The 21,258-nt window shown below is 41.3% G+C and overlaps 1 protein-coding gene across 1 annotated transcript; it reads right to left on the bottom strand.

Annotated features, from left to right (window-relative positions):
* Positions 1-315: 315 nt before the first annotated feature.
* FH (fumarate hydratase) lies at positions 316-18,412 on the bottom strand. Its single transcript, XM_061589986.1, has 10 exons — positions 18,195-18,412; positions 13,059-13,193; positions 11,869-11,979; positions 8,126-8,302; positions 7,377-7,559; positions 7,003-7,168; positions 5,361-5,564; positions 4,504-4,631; positions 3,539-3,692; positions 316-498 (listed from the first exon to the last, which is right to left on the bottom strand). Exons 1-10 carry the CDS (start codon positions 18,303-18,305, stop codon positions 356-358), a joined length of 1,512 nt encoding a protein of 503 aa, XP_061445970.1. The 5' UTR covers positions 18,306-18,412; the 3' UTR covers positions 316-355.
* Between the last annotated feature and the right edge of the window lie 2,846 nt (positions 18,413-21,258).

Raw genomic sequence — 21,258 nt, 5'->3', positions numbered from 1 at the left:
TTTGATAAAATAAATGAAATTGATATAGAATAACTTACAATTTGCAACCACTGCATTTTTTCCTTAGTAGAGGCAGTGTGTTGACTGTAGTGCATTGTTGATTTTATGAGTACAGACTGCACTATACATTCAACAAATAATTTGACGGAGAGTCTGATCTCTGTAAGCCAGATGTAGCATAATTTTTAGGATATCTGTAGCATATCTGAAGTTATGTTACTACACCTATCATGAAAAACCACTACCACTTCAGATGAAAAATAATTTGTGGTTAGTCACAGATTTGTGGTTTCATAATAGTCACAAGTAACAAAATTGTTTGGTTTATAAAATTTATTTTTTTTCCACGTTAGAATTACTTAGGACCCAACATATCTTCTGGCTTTACCCACTGATCAAATTGTTCTGATGTAAGAAATCCAAGCTTGATAGCAGCTTCTTTTAGCGTTGTCCTTTCTTTATGTGCCGTTTTGGCAATCTTAGCTGCCTTGTCATAGCCTAATGTAGAAGGAAAAATCATACAAGATTTAATAATTATTTTGGTCACTGAGAAACAATTCAAATGACCTGCTTCACCAGCCAAACAGAAACTCCTACTACCCTGAGCCCTTAGAGTATGTGGATGGATGCTGCTCATGAAAGTGGCAGCCAGTGAAGTGTGATAGAGAGGGAGACTTGCAGCACAATGGCATCAACGCAGCCCACTGAATCTCTGAATTGGAAAAGGGGAAAGTGAGGCAGGGCTGCTGTTTTCAGTGGCAGCCTTTTATCTGCTGTCAGAAGAGCAGCCAACATCATACAACTGGTAATCAGAATTTTATATACTGTAGCAGGATTCAGTTTCATTTTTTTTCCTTAACACTTTTCAGTCATCTGTCACAAGGAAATTCCAAATCAATATGTTTTTTCCCCTCTGTTGTAAAGCAAAAAGAGTCTTTTTGTAGCTTTGCTATTGCCGATAATTATTCTTCTGGAGTGAAAAGAAGTGGTTAACACTTAACGAAGTGGACAGGGAATAATTTTGGATGCTTCAAAACAGAACGGGTCAGCAAAATTCAGTAGTGTTACTACTAGTAAATTAATTTTGAGCATGGTCCAGAATTTTTAAGGCCCACTGATTTCAATTAAGATCACTGGGTTATAAGAGTGCTCAGTTTTGACCAAACCATGCTTAATCATTCTTAACACTCCAGCTCCTCTATAAGGTTGTCGTGATGCAGGCATGCCAAAGCCTTAGAGATGGATCAAGTCCCCAATATCTGAGAAAATGGCTAAGCAGAAATGCCATGTCACAGCGACCATGGAGACAGATGATTTCTATGTAGTAAGAGAGCCTATGTGCTGGACTGAAGGTGAGACAATGGAGCAAGAAAAAAAATTATTCATTTGTGGTTAAACTGATCGAGTGCACAAAGTCCATTCTCTAGGACTCCCCACCCCCACCTGGCATGAAATACCTTGAAAAACAGGGGATTAATCTTGGATGATTTAGCTAAAGCACAAACAGTAATGCATGGTATAAAATATAGAAGATCAAAGAAATGTGCCAAGCATCACAGGCAACCATAGACTCAAGCTGCTTGTGAAACCAGTTGCAAAGGAATGATGCTACTGGCCTTTGTACATAATTATGCTGCACTCTATATGATCTTTTGCCTATAAGTATTGGCATGGATTGAAGGCAATCAGAGATCCAGGGAAGTAGGCAAGCCCAGAGAGAAATAATAACTGAAGTAGCCCAATTATAGCCAAGAGTACTTGGGCCAGGGGCTCTTTTATCATCATTGCAAAACTGGAGAGCAGACACAACCACCTTTGATCTCTGCCACTGGGGTGAACGTACTGTCCACCTGCCTAATCCTGAGGGGCAATACATAATCTACATAGCAGAGCTATAATTTGCTTTGTATATGCTTTTATTAGCTGTTTACTACTAAATATATTTAACAGCACAATCCTATGTTTGTCTACTCAGAAGTCAGTTTCATTATGATCAAAGGGATGTAACCTAACTAAATATGTATAGGATTGCAGTCTAAGCAAACAGATGAACTCTTCACCTAGCGTTTCATGGGTTTATCAGTATTAAACTGGAATCTAAACAAACCTGTGACTACTGTTAATTGATCTAAAGAGGCCAATACAGTGTTATAGCTGTGAGGTTTAAAAAATGTTAAGACTTAAACAACTTACACAATGAGATCAAATAAATGAAGTCAAAATTAAGGTATGAATTAAGAAGATATAAAAATTGGGGAAAGTCCAGCCCAGGGTTACTGCCTTTAGCTTCTACACTCAGAAGTGCATATTTTAATCTTAAAAAATAATTTTTGTGACTCTTCACTATAGGAGAAAATTGAGATAAACATGGATGAAATGTATTATGAATAACTTTTATTCTTACAGATGAAACCAAACAAGAAGTTATAGGAGGTTTACCATCTTTTCCTGTCTCATATTTTCAGTTATAACCATTTGTATCACAAAAAATGATCTTTGGATATTTACTCGTACAATGTACAATGGAATAAAGATTTAGGTACAAAGCTGTGAATCCTGGGGGGGAAGCCAGGAAATAAAAACTCATTTGTTTTCCTGAGGACTTAAAAAAACCAGTGGCAATTTTGGGGACAATGAAGAAAAATTCCCATAAAATACTTGATTTTAGAATGAGTGAACTGCTTAAAGTTTTTTATGCGAGATAATCTACAACTTTAGAGAAGGATAGTTCTGACATAAACAACACTCAAATCTTAGAGCCTCCCTTGCTTGTAAATTGCTTTCTTTCTTTCTTCTGGTGATCAGTGACCTAGTTTGGAAAAACTAAAAGCAAGTATTCTGCATCTACTATCCTTTGACAATACTACATGCAACTACAGGAGATCTGTGATCACCACTTGTTTTAAAGAAGTTTAAAAACAGTCACAATGCCCCCAAATCTAACTGGGATCTGCAGTGCTGGAAAAGGAAGGGTCCTCTTTCCCCACATCCCATATTCCCAATTAAAATGTGGTATCTGTACATTTTGCTGCACAGGGCAAATAGCTTTGAGGGGTTGATTCAAATCAAGAAAATGGAGCAGGGGGAAGGTTAACCCCTCTGCTTAAGTGCTGCCATCCTGATTGGATTTGGGCCCCTCACAATGGCTATTAAACATTTAATAGGAGGGAGATACAGTTATGAGTCTACAAAGTTACATGGATTCATAAGAAGGCCAGTATCTGATATTGCAACCTGGTAAATTCTCTCCTTTTTTGCAATCAATACTTGGAAATTAGATTAGTACACAAATAGTGAAACAGTAATGTTAACTGTTAAAGCTTTAGGAAGTTGGGCACATCTATGCCCTTTCCCTTTTATTACATTTCTACGTGCAGTTTATCTTTTTCCCTTGACCATAATCTACCCTACCTCCCTTACAGACCAAACATGACATTATTCTAGGTCTCTGAAAATATGCTCAAGCATATTAGTTATATACTGATATTCATTTTAACAGCTTCACATTAGCCAAGCCCAGCATTTGTTAGATACTTACCTATGTGGGGATTAAGGGCAGTCACCAGCATTAATGACTCACTCATTAGTTTGTTGATCCTCTCAGTGTTGGCTTGTATTCCAGTCACACAATTGTCAGTGAAAGAAACACAGGCATCTCCTAAGAGTTGGGCAGAGTGTAGCACATTTTTAATCTAAATAAAATTTAAAAAAATAATTAAAAGTCACAGATGCCCATTGAAATGACTGACAGCTATACAATATTTGCATTTTTGGATCAATACAAGTCAATATTCCAATATAATTTTAACCCTTTTACAGTTTTACCACAATTGGTAGTGTAATCTGAATGGCCAACTTTTTAAGAAGCCTATTTGCAACAGTATTTCTAAATGACAACCCATCTATAGATAAGAAAATAACATTAACAGAGCAATCCTAGTTGCTAGGCCCACCTAGTTAGAAGGCATTATGATTGCATGGAAGTGCCCCCTGCCAGTGAAGCCATTACTGCAGAAGTTCCCCACTATGCCTGCGGAAAGTGTAGTGGACATAGATCTAGTACCAACAACTGTTTCCTCTAGCAGAAGCCAGCATTTGGTCCCCAAATAAGGCATTCTGGGGATATGGCAGGAAGGCCTTGGATTCATTGGATCTAATAACTCTTTATTAAATTAGAAGCCCCAAGGATCAAATATTCCCTCATCCATATCAGCCTGGAGCTGGCATAAGTAATTTCCACCACCATCATCGCACATACTAGAAAAGGGGGGAGGGGGGCTTTTTATTTTAATGTTAAGTTTTGAGGGGTCTTGGAGGGGCCACAAAAAGCCAGATAAGGCCTGTGGGCTAGCCAACCCTGCTGTAATGTAACAGAGCTCATGCATAGGCTGTGATTCCAACAAAGCTCAATTATCCATTCTTACTACAATTATTTAGCCTCTCTAACATAGATTGTATTTGGGAATTTCAGTTTAAGTCACATAATCAGAACTTCAAACTTACAATCATGGGCTTAAAGACATTCAACTCAAAGTGACCACAGCTGCCTCCTACTGTAACAGCAACATGATTTCCCATCACCTGAGCTGCCACCATGGTTATGGCCTCACACTGAGTAGGGTTCACTTTTCCTTTAAAGGGAGAGGGCAGAGGAGAAAGAGACCTCACATTAATTTCTCATCAGACATTTTAGCCATTCATTTCTGCCCATTTATTCTCTTAAAGGGAACTCTTACTAAAATATTATTTAAACAAATTGTAGAAAAAGGCCTGGATGCGATTGTGCAGCATCCTGGGCACATTTAAATAGGTGGCAGAATCTTATAAATTCTAATGAGAGCAAGTAACCCAAAACGGTAGTTTCAAGGGCAGTTCTAATGACAGCAATAATTTGCAAATACAATGACAGCAAGCTAAAATACTGCATACCTGCTAAATGTTATTTGGTATTCACTTGAATTCACTGAAAATTCAAGCAATTTATGCAATACATAAATTATGTTAATACTCTGCTACTAGAATAAATTGTTCTAATAATGCAACCAACAGTTCTAAATGCTGAAACATCTCCCAGAATTATTGAAGGGTCATTAATTTCATTTACTCCTCATTATTAATCTCTTACCACAATCTTCCCAGAGAAACTTGGCATTCAAGAACAAAATTTTTAAATAAAAAATTTAGGTCAGTATTTCATACATTGGGAGCAGAAAAATAGTATTGTGCATATATATATATATTTGAAGGCAAAAACTGAAAAGCATGTAAAGTTGTAAGAGAAAATATATGATATAAAGATGCTAGCTCACTATCTATTCACACAAAGCTAACAAAAACCCCACTGTCCTTGGCTGTGCTACCTGGCATAATGCTGCTTCCAGGTTCATTTTCAGGCAAGATTAGCTCTCCTAGACCAGACCGTGGTCCAGAACCCAAGAAACGGATGTCATTGGCTATCTTCATCAGGCTGCAAGCCACAGTGTTCATTGCCCCACTCAGTTCAACCAGGGCATCATGAGCAGCAAGGGCTTCAAATTTGTTTGGAGCAGTAACAAAGGGCAAGCCTAATTAAGAATGTGATTTAAAAAAATAACATTAGCATTCCATCAATCTACTCTTACACGTGATCCACATAGTTCATGTACTATTTAAAAATAAATCATTTTACAGGAAGAGTCCACCTTATCATCTCTGGGCAAATATCAATAAATACAACTTGATCATCTGTCCCCAAGGGTTCCCAGGCTTTCATGGACAAAGAAAACAGTTGAGAAATTAAACACAAAATAAAAGGTTAAAATACCCAGTTACATTATATACATTACATCTAATGCTAGAAACCTGGGATGTCAAGAAGACATTGCTACAACTAGACTATTACTTTCCAGTGGTGCAAATCCCACCTACCCTGTCTTCCCCCCCACCCCCAGCAGTGAGGTAGTTAGCAGTTAATCTTGGGATATTATTATTATTATCATCATCATCATTATTTATCCCCCGCCATTTTTCCAAAACTGGAACTCATGGCGGATTCCAGATAAAAAAACCATATAATTAAAAACATACAAAGTCTACATTAAAATAAGATTAAACCATTTCCAATATTAAAACCATACACACATACAGCTAAAAGAGTTCAGACTAGTTTAAAAATGATATAATAGACATTAGCAATGCAGCACCCTTCACGCCCTATCCTTAGCCTTCAATTCCAAAGGCTTGTTGGAATAGGAAGGGTCTTTGCTTGTCGGCAGAAGGACTGCGAAGAGGGGGTCATTCTTACCTCCCTAGGAAGGGAATTCCAAAGCCTAGGGGCAGCCACCGAGAAGGCCCTCTCACGCGTCCCCACTAGTCGTACTTGAGAAGATGTGGGTATTGAGAGAAGGGCCTCTCCTGGGGATCTCAGGGCCCGGGCAGGCTCATACAGGGAGATACGGTCTAATAAATAGCCTGGACCTAAGCCGTATAGGGCTTTATAGGTCATCACCAGCACTTTGAATTGTGTCCGGAAACAGACTGGCAACCAGTGGAACTTTTTTAACAGGGGGGTAGTATGGTCCCTGTAACCAGCCCCAGTTAACATTCTGGCTGCAGCACGTTGTACCAACTGAAGTTTCCGAACAGTCTTCAGAGGCAGCCCCACGTAGAGCGCGTTACAGTAATCTAAACGGCATGTAACTAAGGCATGTGTCATCGTGGCCAGATCAGACGGCTCAAGGAACGGATATGGTCTATTCTAAGGATATACTTCTAGCTTTGATAGCTGCTTGGTTGATAACCTTCTTGATCTTGAAAACAGCAGTTTGATAAAGCCATTCACAAGCAGTCTCTGCTACAGGACAACCCCAATTTATGAAGAAGCTTAGGTAGATGTAACACAAAGAGAGAGTAGAGAACAGCTCTGCTTTTTCTTGCTAGAAAAGGTGGCTCCGTTTATTTGAAAACTATACTTCAGTTCTCTAAGAAGCTATCTAGAGTAGTTTCCTTCATGTCCTCGCTTACTTGTGAGTGCAGCCACCTTAGCAGCCACCTTCTCAGCAAAACCAATTCTTGTGTTCAGTCCTGTGCCAACAGCAGTGCCACCAACCGCCAGCTCATAGACCCTTGGCATGGCAGATTTGATCCTAGCGATACCATATTTGACTTGTTGCACATAAGCACTAAATTCCTTGGAAGGGGAAAAAGGAAAAGACACAGACAAGATTATACTAGTGGCCTACTTGTTCCCATTTCAAATGACAAATATTTAAAATAAATGAGTCATTGAACACTAGTCAAAGATATGTCTTTTGACTGCAGACAAACTTAATGTTGGCAAAAAGTGCCCCAGAAGAAGATAGTATTTTCATGTAAAATTAAGTTGTCAAGGTTTGTACCTGCCCAAGGGTAAGGGGAACTGCATCCTGTGTATGAGTACGTCCAATTTTAATAATTTTGGAAAACTCTTTTGACTTGACATCAAGGGCATCTTGAAGCTTCTGTAGCCCTGGCAATAGCACTTCATGAACTTCTTGTGCAGCAGCAATGTGCATTGCTGTTGGAAACGTGTCGTTTGAGCTCTGAGAATATCCAAACACAAGACGCTTGTTATTTGAACATCTGTTTGAATCTGATCTTCAACTACACAAAAAAGTTGGAAAACACTCCAAGCATGTGAAACAAGGACACCTCCCCTCCTATTTATTATGCCACTCATACCAGTAGCAAAATCAGGAATGCAAATCACAAAAGTCTCAAGCCCATAGAAAGTTCAGGTCAATTTATGAAAAGTAAATGCATATAGAAATAATGAGAAGATTCATGTACATGCAGTATTTAACACCAGGAAGTTGTCATTTAGTGGTTCCCTTGTTGTTTTTATGCAGCAACATAGACAGCAATTTAGCATCCCAAACAAATCATCTGAAGAGTTTTAAAAATTTGATCCAACAATTCATAGCTTATTTTAAGAGTGTTTTGGCAGTATGATAGCTGACAACGCAGCATGCCAACAAAGTGTTTTTCCCCCCAAAACACCATGCATATTTGCTTGTCCAGCCAAACAAAACCCAAAATATTTGGACTTTTTAGGAGATATTATCTAATATAAAGTTAGAAGGAATATTTGGAAGGAGCACATAGTAACCTGGCTTTTATTAACATGGTCGTTTGGATGCACTGGGTCCTTACTCCCCAGTTTACCTCCCAGGATTTCAATGGCTCTATTACTGATGACTTCATTAACATTCATGTTCGTCTGAGTTCCAGATCCAGTTTGCCACACCACTAGAGGAAAATGATCATTTAATTTACCTTCAGATACCTGCAAAACACAGACAATTTATTATTGTTACACGTTGGTTTCATAGTAACGTCAATGTACGTGAAACACTACTGAACTAAACTAAATGTGATGGTAAAATTGAACAGAGATGAAATAACTTTTAAGCGCTAGGTTTTAAATCCATCATGTATACTTCACAGTATTCACCTTCTGTGATGAGCTGTGTATGCGCTACCCTATTTGCTTCCTCCTCAGTGGAATAATGCAAATCTTGTATCTTCATATACCTCTGGAATATTTCAAAAATATGCAAAAATGAACACAATGATCCAATCCAGAAAAGCTGGGTTGTATTACTGTGTCAGACTAATTTTTGGCATTAGTAAAGCACTAGTCAAAAAAGGTTTTAGCATAACCACAAAGAAGATTTACACTAAACGTCTTCCCCAATAGGCAAGAGGCCTCAACAGAAGACATCTGGACCCACACAGCACTCACTAGGGTTGCTGCATCCCAAACACCGATACTGGCAGGATTCTGACCAAAACATTTTTAACTAGTTACAAGACTGTTTCCAAGAGTATGCCTCATTGTTTGCCTTTTTACATAGTGTCTGTGACCAATATTGTTCAACTGACAGTGGGCAGCAGCAGACGTTGTGACCAACACAAAAGAATCCAGGGAACTGAAAATACTATTCACTAATAGGCAAAAACCCTTGCCATTTAAGAACGTACCTATAGCCCCCAGATATTTCTATCAAACTTTAAAAAGCAGGGAAATTGGGCAGCTATAGTGTATGCACCAGTGAAGCAGGAGACCTGACCTCCTCGCTGAGGTACTGCGCTACAAATCTGTCAAAATGCAAACACCATTTGAGTTGGTCTTTCACAGTGCAATCCACTTGGTGTGTAGCTTGAAAGAATTTGGTAACATGAGCCTCTGAGCATATGATGAGTGGTGGCAAATATCTGTTGGCTATAGGTATGTTCTTAAAGCGCAAGGTTTTTTGCCTATTAGTGAATTTCTTTGCTTTTTAATCCGGGAGGTAAGAAATGGGATCCTGTGCAATTTTACTGAGAATGGGTTGATCATTTTCATACTTATTGAGTTCAGTGGGATTTACTACCCTGCAACCATGCTTAGGATAGATGAAACTAACTACAGGGGATGGGGAGGGAGGAGGCGGATGGGAGCAGGCAGGTTTGTGTTCAGTGGGATTTACTGCAGTGCAATCATGCTTAGGATAGGTAAGACTGATCATGGGGAGGGAAGCCTGGAGCGGGCAGGGGAGGAGGAAGAAGGGAAGAGAGGAAGAAGGGAAAGGAAAGGGGAAGGAGGGGAAAGGCTGGTCTGATCATTTGCATGCTTATTGATATGGTGGGATTTACTCCCATGCAATCATGGCTAGGATAGGTAAAAGTGACCATGGGGAGGAGGAGGGGAGAGTAGAGGGAAGGAGAAAGGGGGGAAAGGGGAGCAGGAGGGGGAGGGTTGAAGGAAGCCAGAGAGAAGGGGCAAAAGGGAGGTAATGGGAGGGAGGGGGAGGGCAAGTTTGATCGTTTGCATGCTTATTGAGTTTAATCAGATTTAATCCCATGCAATCATGCTTAGGATAGGTAAAACTGACCATGGAGGGGGAGGGGGAAGGAGGGGAAAGGAGAAGATTGGAAGGGAATGGGGGAGGGATAGGTGAAAGAAGAGGGAGGGGAGGGATAAGAGGGAGGGGATAGGAAGGATGAGGGGAGGGCAGGTTTGATCATTTGCATGCTTTTTTAGTTCAGTGGGATTTACTCCTGTGCAATCATGCTTAGGATAGGTGAAACTGACCTGGGGGAGGGCCAGGGAGGGGAGAAGGAGGGCAGAAATAGGAGGGGGTGGGAGGAAGGGGGAGGGAGCAAGAGGGAGCGCAGGAGATTGGATCGGTGGGCACTTGGCAGAGGAGAAGCCCCTTTCATTTCCAAAAGGAAAACATTGTGAACAATATCATTCTTCTTCCAGGGTTTCCCCCACCTTTTTATTCTACAGCAGGCACACGTAGCCTCCCACCCAAATTTAAACCAAAGCTGTCCCTGGCCACATCCATACCAGTCCTTTATATTACTTTAGACAGTCATGGCTTCTCCCAAAGAATCCTGGGAAGTGCAGTTAGTGAAGGGTGCTGAGATTTGCTGGGAGACACCCTGTTCCTCTCACAGACCTTCAATCAGGGTGGCTGACTGTTAAACCACTCTGGCCCCTGGAACCCTGTCAGGGGACTAAGTCTCCTCTCAGCACCCTTCACAAACTACACTTCCCAGGATTCTTTGCTGGAAGCCATGACTGTCTTAAGTGAAATCAAAGTCTGATGTGGGTGCGGCCCCCTGATTAGGCAAGCCTTTTAGAACATTGACAGTTGGTTCTTACTGAGCATGCCCAGCCTTATCACTGGGTTCAATGTTATATTTCTTAAATTAATTAAAAATCAGCCAGGCATTTTATTAACTTTTAATCTGCAGTAGATGAAGGTCAGAGTATGGGGCAAAGTCAGTAATAGGATTCCAGGTACTCTGCAAACACAGCTGATTTTTAATTAATTTCAACAGATTATGAGAACACTGACAGAAAAAAGTCCAAAAGGGATCTGGTTTCTCTCTCTCTCTTTTTATACTTTGAACTCTCTATTCTCTCTGACTATTTTGTGTATCACCATGAAAATTTACAGGGTTGTTAAGCAAGCGTTTCTGAGTTCAGGACTATAAGTTATGTAAGGTTTTGGTTTGAGATGAGCTTATGGGAAGCATCAGAATGGCATGGGGGGTATTTTCAATTTAACATTGTGGAATGTGAAAAATCCATGCTGACTATAGTATACAGACACTCTCGTGGCTATATAATCAAAGAATTTTCAGAAGGCAAGTAATTGCTTACAAAGAATTCCATGCATCAATTTTGATTCAGTTATGCAGAGCTTTTATATTAAAATGTCAGTGCCCTAAGATACATTATTTGAGGCCAGATTGGCCACAAGGTTTGTTTTACCCTAATCATCCTACTTTGGGGGCAAATTTCAGTAAAGATGTTTCACAACACTTTCTCCGTTGAACATCAACAAAACTTAAAACTAAAGGAAAAATATATAGATACTTAAGTAATGAGCTATAATCACACAGATAAGTTAAACCTAATCCTACATTCTCAGTATACCTGTGTCTAACTTGGAAGCAAGATTTCAAGCACAAGAAAGACTTTTAGGAGCAATCCCAATGACTGAACATTGAGATGTAAAATGTAATTTCAGAATTCAAAAACTCAAACAGTTAGCTGCAGATTTTGGTTAGTGGGGATTCGATTCACTTCATACAATTTGCAATAATCTACAACGCGTTCTTATATCTATGTACCTGTTCTTCACTGGAGATTGCAGAAAGGCAGACAAAAGACCTATTGCGCTTTCAAGTGGGGTGTCTACCAATACAACATTTTCTTTATATCTTATGATTAAAACACAATCCTAACTTCCAAACACCAATATGAACTCAACATTTCATGACTCCACAGGTGGTTTTTTTGCTACTGTAAATTGCTACATAAAAGTTTATTCAGATGTTTATGTTCCCTCTTACCTCATCTGCTGCCTTTATAATGGCATTAGCAATCTTTGGCTCAAGGCCATAATCCTGATTTACTTCAGCAGCTGCTCGTTTTAGGATACCAAAAGCTCTTATTACTTGGACCTAAGAATTAAAAGAATAATCCTAAGAACTGTGAAACTGTACATGCACATATAGGAAGCCATTTTACTAGTATGTTTCCTTCTAAACAAGTCCAATTCACACAGCCACATACTCTTTTTATAGTCATTTTTTTATTTAGAAGTTTTGAAAAACATATATTCATCAACAATCTAAACAATACTACTGTACCCAACCCCCCCCCACTTAAATCTTCCCTCTCACATAAATCTTCCCTCACATGCTCTTATCCCTTTCCACCTTGCGCCCTATTGATGGGGCCAAGAATTGTTGCAGTTTCATAAGAACATGTAACTGCAAAAACACCCTGCTATCCAGCAAAAAATAAAAATAATTAGGGCAATATATTCCCACATCAATCTCAAATTTCCACTAATTTTGCCCCCGACACCAAAATAATAGATTTTTACTGAGTGTCAAAACTTAACCTGTTTCAATTCTGAGTGATGATATATCTGCACTAGACCTCAAGATTGCTTTTAGAGCAGGGGTGAAGAATAAGATCAACACCCACAGGCCATTTTGAATGGTGGCCAGGGTCTCCCATCTGTCAATCACCTAATGTTTTACAGTGACATCAGATGCCCCCCCAAAATCTTTCGTAGGCATGGCTCAAGCTACACCCAGAGGAAGATCCTCTGCGTCACCAGCTGCAATTCAAGCTGGCAATGCAAAGGGATGCGTGCAGATCCCAGTGGGCTTCCTGTGAGTGCCAATCACCTGCCTAGGGCTTACAGGAAGCCAACTGAGATTGGCTATGTTACGAAGTTCCCAACGGGAAACTCCACAGCACAGTCAATCCAAGCTGGCTTCCTGTGAGTGCTGATCAGCACTGATAGCGAGTCTCCTTGGCAAGGAATGATCAGAAGCACTTTAAGGCCCCGGACTGTTCCCCAGCAGCTGAATTTTCACCTGCCTCACACCTGATGGTCACATATGATGTTAGGTGTGGGGTAAGTGAGAATGGATTGGGGAAAACAGCCTCACTAACCAAATAGAAATCTGTACCAGAGGTTCCCCATCTCTGTTTTACAGAATAAATTCCGATTTAAATTACTTACTGGCATCTGTTCAGTTGCTCCACCAATCTTAAAATTCATTGTGGATCTCACAGTCTGTGCTCCATAATACTTGTCATTTGGAACTTTGAGTTCACCAAAAGTATCATATTCTATTCTAAATGAGTCCTGGCTAGCCTGAGGAATGGGGAAAAATTAGGTAAAATGAAGAGATCATTTTTCTAGTAAATCAGAAAAACACACACCAAAGAAACACAAATGTTAACACAGAATGCCAGAATGTTGTTTTTAAAATTTTATTTTTATGGACTGCCTTCAAGTCGATCCTGACTTATGGTGACCCTATGAATAGGTATTCATAGGTATGAATAGGTGGTATTCAGAGGTGGTTTTACCATTGCCTTCCTCTGAGGCTGAGAGGCAGTGACTGGCCCAAGATCACCCAGTGAGCTTCATGGCTGTGTGGGGATTCAAACCCTGGTCTCCCAGGTCGTAGTTCAACACTCTAACCACTATACCACACTGGCTCTCTTTTAAAAATTATTTTATCAGAAAAGGCCACAAAGTACCATAATACAAACCATGGTTCAAACAGGGTGAATCAACTAGCAGAAGCAGAAGCAAAAACAAGGTTTCTGGTGTTAGGAGCAGAGTACTGTGATGAAACAAGTTCCATGAGCTCAACAGGGCAGGGCAACGTCTAAAAGCAACTTCCCTGGATGCATGGCAATCTGCTTTTGAAACTGAAGACAGATACAAAAGCTTTGGAGATTACATCATGGGTTCAAAGTGGGGATGGGGGTGCAGAAGAGTAATCAATTATACTGGAGAAAAGAACAAGTGCCTCACATAGGCAATTCTATGAAACCTACTCTACTAGATAATAATTACTTAAATCAAATGATGATTTTTTCAGTAAGAGTTGCACCACTGCCACCTTTAACATACATAGAACACAATGAGTTCTTATCGTTTCCACTGTCCAGGCATTGTGCTCCACCCTAGCCATCTTAGTTAGGCTCAAGAAAGCAGGTAGTCAATGACACATCTCCAAGAATCATGCCCGTATCGTCAGGCTGAACAAGTTAAAAACTGAAAACATGACAGAAAATTGGATGGATCCATCAGTCCCCAGGGGAGGCCCATTCTGATCATATAGGTTGTTCCAGTTTAGTGTTTTGCCTCTTAGCCACAGATTTTACTACAAAGCTCTAATAACTTGCTCTTCTCAACCTCATATAAACAATGCCAAATACACAATTTTCCCCATGATGCCTTTTTGTCAAGCCACAGTTCAGAGTTTAAACCACTTAATCACATTTGTACTTTTGCCTCTTAAATATTAACTGTGGTGACATACAGGATTGCACCATGACACTAAATGACAACAGACAATCAGCATGGATTACTGGAAAATGAAAAAGTTTGACTTTAGCATTCAAGTATTTACATTTTTGCAGGATTTTGAATGAATATTTTGGGGAAATGATAATTCTTCCAACTGCTTCTCTATAACAAAACCTTTAATCAAGAATATCAGATAGTCAGAAGCAGACAATTAGAAACAGATATCTTGCTGCACTCAAAGCAAACTATCTCCGGCTCAGTTATGATAGTTTAGTTTTAAAGAAGCAGAATAGTAGTGATAAAATACTCATTGTATATATTCAATATACTCTGTCATGGTACATGTCTCACAGCATATTTTCAGCCACAAAACTTCAACTAACATACAGCCACACATTTAAATACAATATTGCTATTTTAAAAAACTTTTAAAAATCACATAATGTCTTAAAAAACTCTCCCGATACGAACTGGCCCGTACTCTACGTTCTACTACGAAGGCCCTCCTCCGGGTTCCGACTCATAGGGAGGCCCGGAGGGTGATGACAAGAACTAGGGCCTTCTCAGTGGTGGCCCCCGAACTGTGGAATAGTCTCCCCGAGGAGGTGCGCTTGGCGCCGACATTGTTATCCTTTTGGCACCAAGTTAAAACCTTCCTCTTTTCCGAGGCATGTTAATTTAAGTTAATGTAATTTTAAAATCTGCTGTGATTGATTTTAGATTGTTTTATTTTTATATGTTTTTGGCTGTATTATACTATGTGATTTTATTGTATTTCTTGTGTTCACCGCCCAGAGAGCTATTGCTAGTCGGGCGGTATACAAATCTAATAAATAATAATAATAATAAATAATAATAAAGATAACAGTGTTTTAGTGAATTGGTTTCTAATATTTCAGTTTATAAGGCATGTAATACATTGTTTACTTCCTGAATGCAAATCAGTTAAGCACACTAGATCCCAATTGATCTAGGCCCTAGATTCTAGGGTATTAGAAATTTTCCTGGCTTTCTACAAAATTTTCTAATCCTTTCCAAGTCCAGATTAGAGGTGGTGCACAAACCTCTCTCATGCTCTCTGTTTTGATCCTGGCTAATACTGCTGGAGAGCCACTGTGGTGTAGTGGTTAAGGTGTTGGACTAATACCTGGGAGACCAGGGTTTGAATCCCCAGACAGCCATGAAGCTCATTGGGTGACCTTGGGCCAGTCACTGCCTCTCAGCCTCAGAGGAAGGCAATGGTAAAACCACCTCTGAATACCGCTGCCCATGAAAACCCTATTCATAGGGTCGCCATAAGTCAAAATCAATTTGGAGGCAGTACATTTAATTTTAATGCTGTTGGGTACCATGACTTCACTTGGACAGCAGTACTGCCCAAGCCAAAAGCAGCCACATGAGAGACTCACATATCTGGCAAGAATTTCAGCCAACATGAAATGAGATAGAGACCTCTCGGAGCACCCTCCCCTTCGGCACAGAGGGCAGGTTATTCCATCTATGGGGCTCACCCTATTTCAAAATTAAGTTGCTCAGAGATCATGGTAATATTGTTAATATGATAATATTATCAGATGTAACCCAGAAGGTTTGTATTTTGAAATACAAAAAAGGAAAATCGGGGCTCCTGTACTTTTTAACAAATAAGTAGCAGGGAGCCAAGGAACATCTCCCCCCCCCGTCACCAAACCATTATATCTTAGCTTCAGCAGCTTCCTACCCAATATTTCCTTCCTGACTAGAATATTAGGCAAATAATGTCACTGTTTACTTTGGCCTCTGCCATCAGCCAGGGGACTAAGAGTCATGGGGGGGGGGTTACACCGCCTGTCTCCATGGGAACTGTATGGCAAAGGGAAGACCATCAGCCAAAAAGGAAGCAAATGTGGTTTCTTCCCTTCCAGCTGAGAAGAACACCTGGCTTCCACATACAGTTGTCCTGAGGCTGCAGAGCTGAAGAAAAGCATATTCTGGCCCCATCCATCAGCCAGAAAACTTAGGGCTGGCTGTTTTGGGGAGGCCATTGGGTTACTTCCCGTTTCTTGTAAGCCACCTTGAGAATTATTTGATTTAAAGGAGGTCGCTGATTCATAAGTCGAAATCGACTTGAAAGCACATAACAAAGGCAGGGAACAAACAAGCCTCACAAACAAACAACACCGAGTTATTTGTTGAGGCAGCCACAAGTTTGTTTCCCGAGGTTCATTTTTACCAAACTAGAATTCATTCTTCAGTATCAAAGAGATACATTTATGTTGTCCAGATCAGCACCCAAGGGAGGGGGCAGGCATTATCCTGCCGTGCATTCTAGGCTACAGCGGCACTTCCTGGATCCTCCCACACCTGTCAGGTAGAGCATGGAACATTGGTGCATCTTTGCTTTAAGAACATAAGAAGAGCCTGCTGGATCAGGCCAGTGGCCCATCTAGCCCAGCATCCTGTTCTCACAGTGGCCAACCAGGTGCCTGGGGGAAGCCCGCAAGCAGGACCCGAGTGCAAGAACACTCTCCCCTCCTGAGGCTTCCGGCAACTGGTTTTCAGAGCATGCTGCCTCTGACTAGGGTGGCAGAGCACAGCCATCACGGCTAGTAGCCATTGATAGCCCTGTCCTCCATGAATTTGTCTAATCTTCTTTTAAAGCCATCCAAGCTGGTGGCCATTACTGCATCTTGTGGGAGCAAATTCCATAGTTTAACTATGCGCTGAGTAAAGAAGTACTTCCTTTTGTCTGTCCTGAATCTTCCAACATTCAGCTTCTTTGAATGTCCACGAGTTCTAGTATTATGAGAGAGGGAGAAGAACTTTTCTCTATCCACTTGCTCAATGCCATGCATAATTTTATACAATTCTATCATGTCTCCTCTGACCTGCCTTTTCTCTAAACTAAAAAGCCTCAAATGCTGCAACCTTTCCTCGTAAGGGAGCCGCTCCATCCCCTTGATCATTCTGGTTGCCCTCTTCTGAACCTTTTCCAACTCTAGAATATCCTTTTTGAGATGAGGCGATCAGAACTGTACACAGTATTCCAAATGCGGCCACACCATAGATTTATACAATGGCATTATGATATCGGCTGTTTTATTTTCAATACCTTTCCTAATTATCCCTAGCATGGAATTTGCCTTTTTCACAGCCACCGCACACTGGGTCGACGTTTTCATCGTGCTGTCCACTACAACTCCAAGGTCTCTCTCCTGGTCGGTCACTGCCAGTTCAGACCCCATGAGCGTATATGTGAAATTCAGATGTTTTGCTCCGATATGCATAACTTTACACTAGTTTATATTGAATTACATTTGCCATTTTTCCACCCATTCACTCAGTTTGGAGAGGTCTTTTTGGAGCTCTTCGCAATCCCTTTTTGTTTTAACAACCCTGAACAATTTAGTGTCGTCAGCAAACTTGGCCACTTCACTGCTCACTCCTAATTCTAGGTCATTATCCGAGGGGCTGGTGCTGCTCACAAATTGGCAGGGGTTCATATATTACTGGAAGACGTGACGCTGCAAGGCACAGGCAGGCAGGCAGAGAGTTATAGACAGCCTGCAACGGGTCTTCACCACAACTTGACTCCCTACCCAACCCCCGCTAACCGTAGGCCACGTTTGCCCACACCACGGTGGACGCGAAAGGAGGAGCCCGATTGACCGGGTGCCCCCCCGCACCCTCAGGCTTCTCTTCTCCACGTCCCCCAGCTTCAACCCCGCAACCGCGAGGAGGGGTTCGCTGAGAAGGTGCCCTGAGAGGTATTCTGCAGAGGCCGATAAAGGTCACCTCTCAGCGTCCCTCCGTCGCTCCCTCTTGGCGAGAGAAGCTCGGCCGCGCGCTCACCATTCTCCGTGGACGATGGCAAAGCAGCAGAGCGGCGCGCGGGAGCAGCCGGTGCGCGAGGATACCCCTAGCGCAGCTCAAACGCTGGAAAGAGCGGAGCGAACGGTACATGGTGGCCGCAGGAAAGGCTGCTGATAGAAGGCGGAACCTGAGGAGGGAGGAATAGAGCAGCCAATGGGCTAAAAGCAAAGGAGCAGCCGCGCTCACCCTCGGTCGGAAATCCCACCTTCACAAACCAATCAAGAAAACAGGGTGGGGCTGAAAAAAAGGCGGGTTTAATGAGGAGAGCCAATTAAACAGCAATTAAAAAAAGCAAAAGGGAAAGTGGGAGTGGCTCAATCGATTCTTTGCCGCTTTACTGACGTAGGGCTCATGCCTCAGCTGGAGTGAGTTTGCGCAATTGCAACTCCGAAGCTTTCGTATTCCTTAACTGCTGTAGTCGGTCACCCGTTTCAAAAATTGGTCTTTAGCTTTTCGAGTGGAATGTTCAGTTAGTTTTGTTTCTTTTATGGTTCTATTGCTAGCTTTTCAGCAACGAGTGTAGGAGCTACCGTCTTTTTGGCTAAATATCGAAACGATTAGAAATTGAAACAGTTTTAAGCAAGTAATCTGGTTCAGATGGGGGGGGCAATCTATTAAGCCATACCGAAGAGTAATAAGAACATAAGAAGAGCCTGCTGGATCAGGCCAGTGGCCCATCTAGTCCAGCGTCCTGTTCTCACAGTGGCCAACCAGGTGCCTGGGGGAAGCCCGCAAGCAGGACCCGAGTGCAAGAACACTCTCCCCTCCTGAGGCTTCCGGCAACTGGTTTTCAGAAACACACTGTCTCTGACTAGGGTTGCAGAGCACAGCCTTTGATAGCCCTGTCCTCCATGAATTTGTCTAATCTTTTAAAGCCATCCAAGCTGGTGGCCATTACTGGAAGATGTGACGCTGCAAATTCCATAGTTTAACTATGCGCTGAGTAAAGAAGTATTTCCTTTTGTCTGTCCTGAATCTTCCAACATTCAGCTTCTTTGAATGTCCACGAGTTCTAGTATTATGAGAGAGGGAGAAAAACTTTTCTCTATCCACTTTCTCAATGCCATGCATAATTTTATACACTTCTATCATGTCTCCTCTGATCTGCCTTTTCTCTAAAGTAAAAAGCCCCAAATGCTGCAACCTTTCCTCGTAAGGGAGTCGCTCCATCCCCTTGATCATTCTGGTTGCCCTCTTCTGAACCTTTTCCAACTCTAGAATATCCTTTTTGAGATGAGGTGATCAGAACTGTACACAGTATTCCAAATGCGGCCGCACCATAGATTTATACAACGGCATTATGATATCGGCTATTTTATTTTCAATACCTTTCCTAATTATCCCTAGCATGGAATTTGCCTTTTTCACAGCTGCCGCACACTGGGTCCACATTTTCATCGTGCTGTCCACTACAACCCCGAGGTCTCTCTCCTGGTCGGTCACCGCCAGTTCAGACCCCATGAGCGTATATGTGAAATTAAGATTTTTTGCTCCAATATGCATAATTTTACACTTGTTTATACTGAATTGCATTTGCCATTTTTCCGCCCATTCACTCAGTTTGGAGAGGTCTTTTTGGAGATCTTCACAATCCCTTTTTGTTTTAACAACCCTGAACAATTTAGTATCGTCAGCAAACTTGGCCACTTCATTGCTCACTCCTAATTCTAGGTCATTAATGAACAAGTTGAAAAGTACAATCCCAATACCAATCCTTGAGGGACTCCACTTTCTACAGCCCTCCATTGGGAGAACTGTCCGTTTATTCCTACTCTCTGCTTTCTGCTTCTTAACCAATCCTTATCCACAAGAGGATCTCTCCTCTTATTCCATGACTGCTAAGCTTCCTCAGAAGTCTTTGGTGAGGTACCTTGTCAAAAGTTTTTTGAAAGTCTAAGTACACTATGTCCACTGGATCACCTCTATCTATATGCTTGTTGACACTCTCAAAGAATTCTAATAGGTTACTGAGACAGGACTTTCCCTTGCAGAAGCCATGCTGGCTCTGCTTCAGCAAGGCTTGTTCTTCTATGTGCTTAGTTAATCTAGCTTTAATCATACTTTCTACCAGTTTTCCAGGGACAGAAGTTAAGCTAACTGGCCTGTAATTTCTGGGATCACCCCTGGATCCCTCTTTGAAGATTGGCATTACATTTGCCACTTTCCAGTCCTCAGGCACGGCACTTACCTTGTGAATCATTCCTAAAAACTGTGTTATAAGCAACCACTCATTCTTCTTTACAGTGCAATCCGTCATGCCTATGTGGTAAGTCACATTGTGTTCAATGGAGTTTATGCCCTGGCAAATAGGTATAGGATTGCAACCTTGCTCTAATTAAGTCCGCTTCCTCTTCCTTCATTTAATCTTGAGGCTGAGACTAATGCAGATTTTATTTATTTTGGTTATTTATTAGTTGCTTTTCAGGGCAAAGCCTTCAAAGCAATGTATGTAGAGAAAGAAAACAATAGAACACTGGGCAGAGTATGAAGCCTCAGTAGATACAGACAAGTAGATGCATGAGCAATATACTTCATTAGATCACCAAACTTCTCTTAAAGAGGGCTAATAGTAAAAAGAGAAGTTTTTAAGGCCATGAACACCAGAACCGAAAGGTCCCAAGAAATATTAACTGGAATAATGCCCCACACCTGTGGGGCTTCCACTGAGAGGGCCCTGCTTGCCAACTTAATCGATTTTACCAGCTAGCACATAAATAGGACCTCAGTCTTGCATTACAGATAGGGTCATATAGGAGTAGGCAGCAAGGTAATCCAGTCCCAAATTGTTTAGGGTCTTAATAATTCCAGCACTGAGTTCAGTCCAGAAATGCATTGACAGCCAATACAGTTAGCACAACAGTGTTCAAACCTTCTGGCCCTCATCAGCATCCTGACATTTGTATTTTTCATCAGCTAACTTTCTGAGCTGTGTTCAAAGGCAGCCTTGCATAAAAGTGCCTTGTAGTAGTCCAGTCTGGAGGAAAGTAGAGCATGGGTGAGCAAGGCCAGGTCCTGCCACTCCAGATAGAACCTGAGCTACCAG

Source organism: Rhineura floridana, chromosome 11, assembly GCF_030035675.1.
Source record: "Rhineura floridana isolate rRhiFlo1 chromosome 11, rRhiFlo1.hap2, whole genome shotgun sequence".
NCBI lineage: Eukaryota > Metazoa > Chordata > Lepidosauria > Squamata > Rhineuridae > Rhineura > Rhineura floridana.
This window is presented reverse-complemented; position numbering and strand designations above follow the sequence as displayed.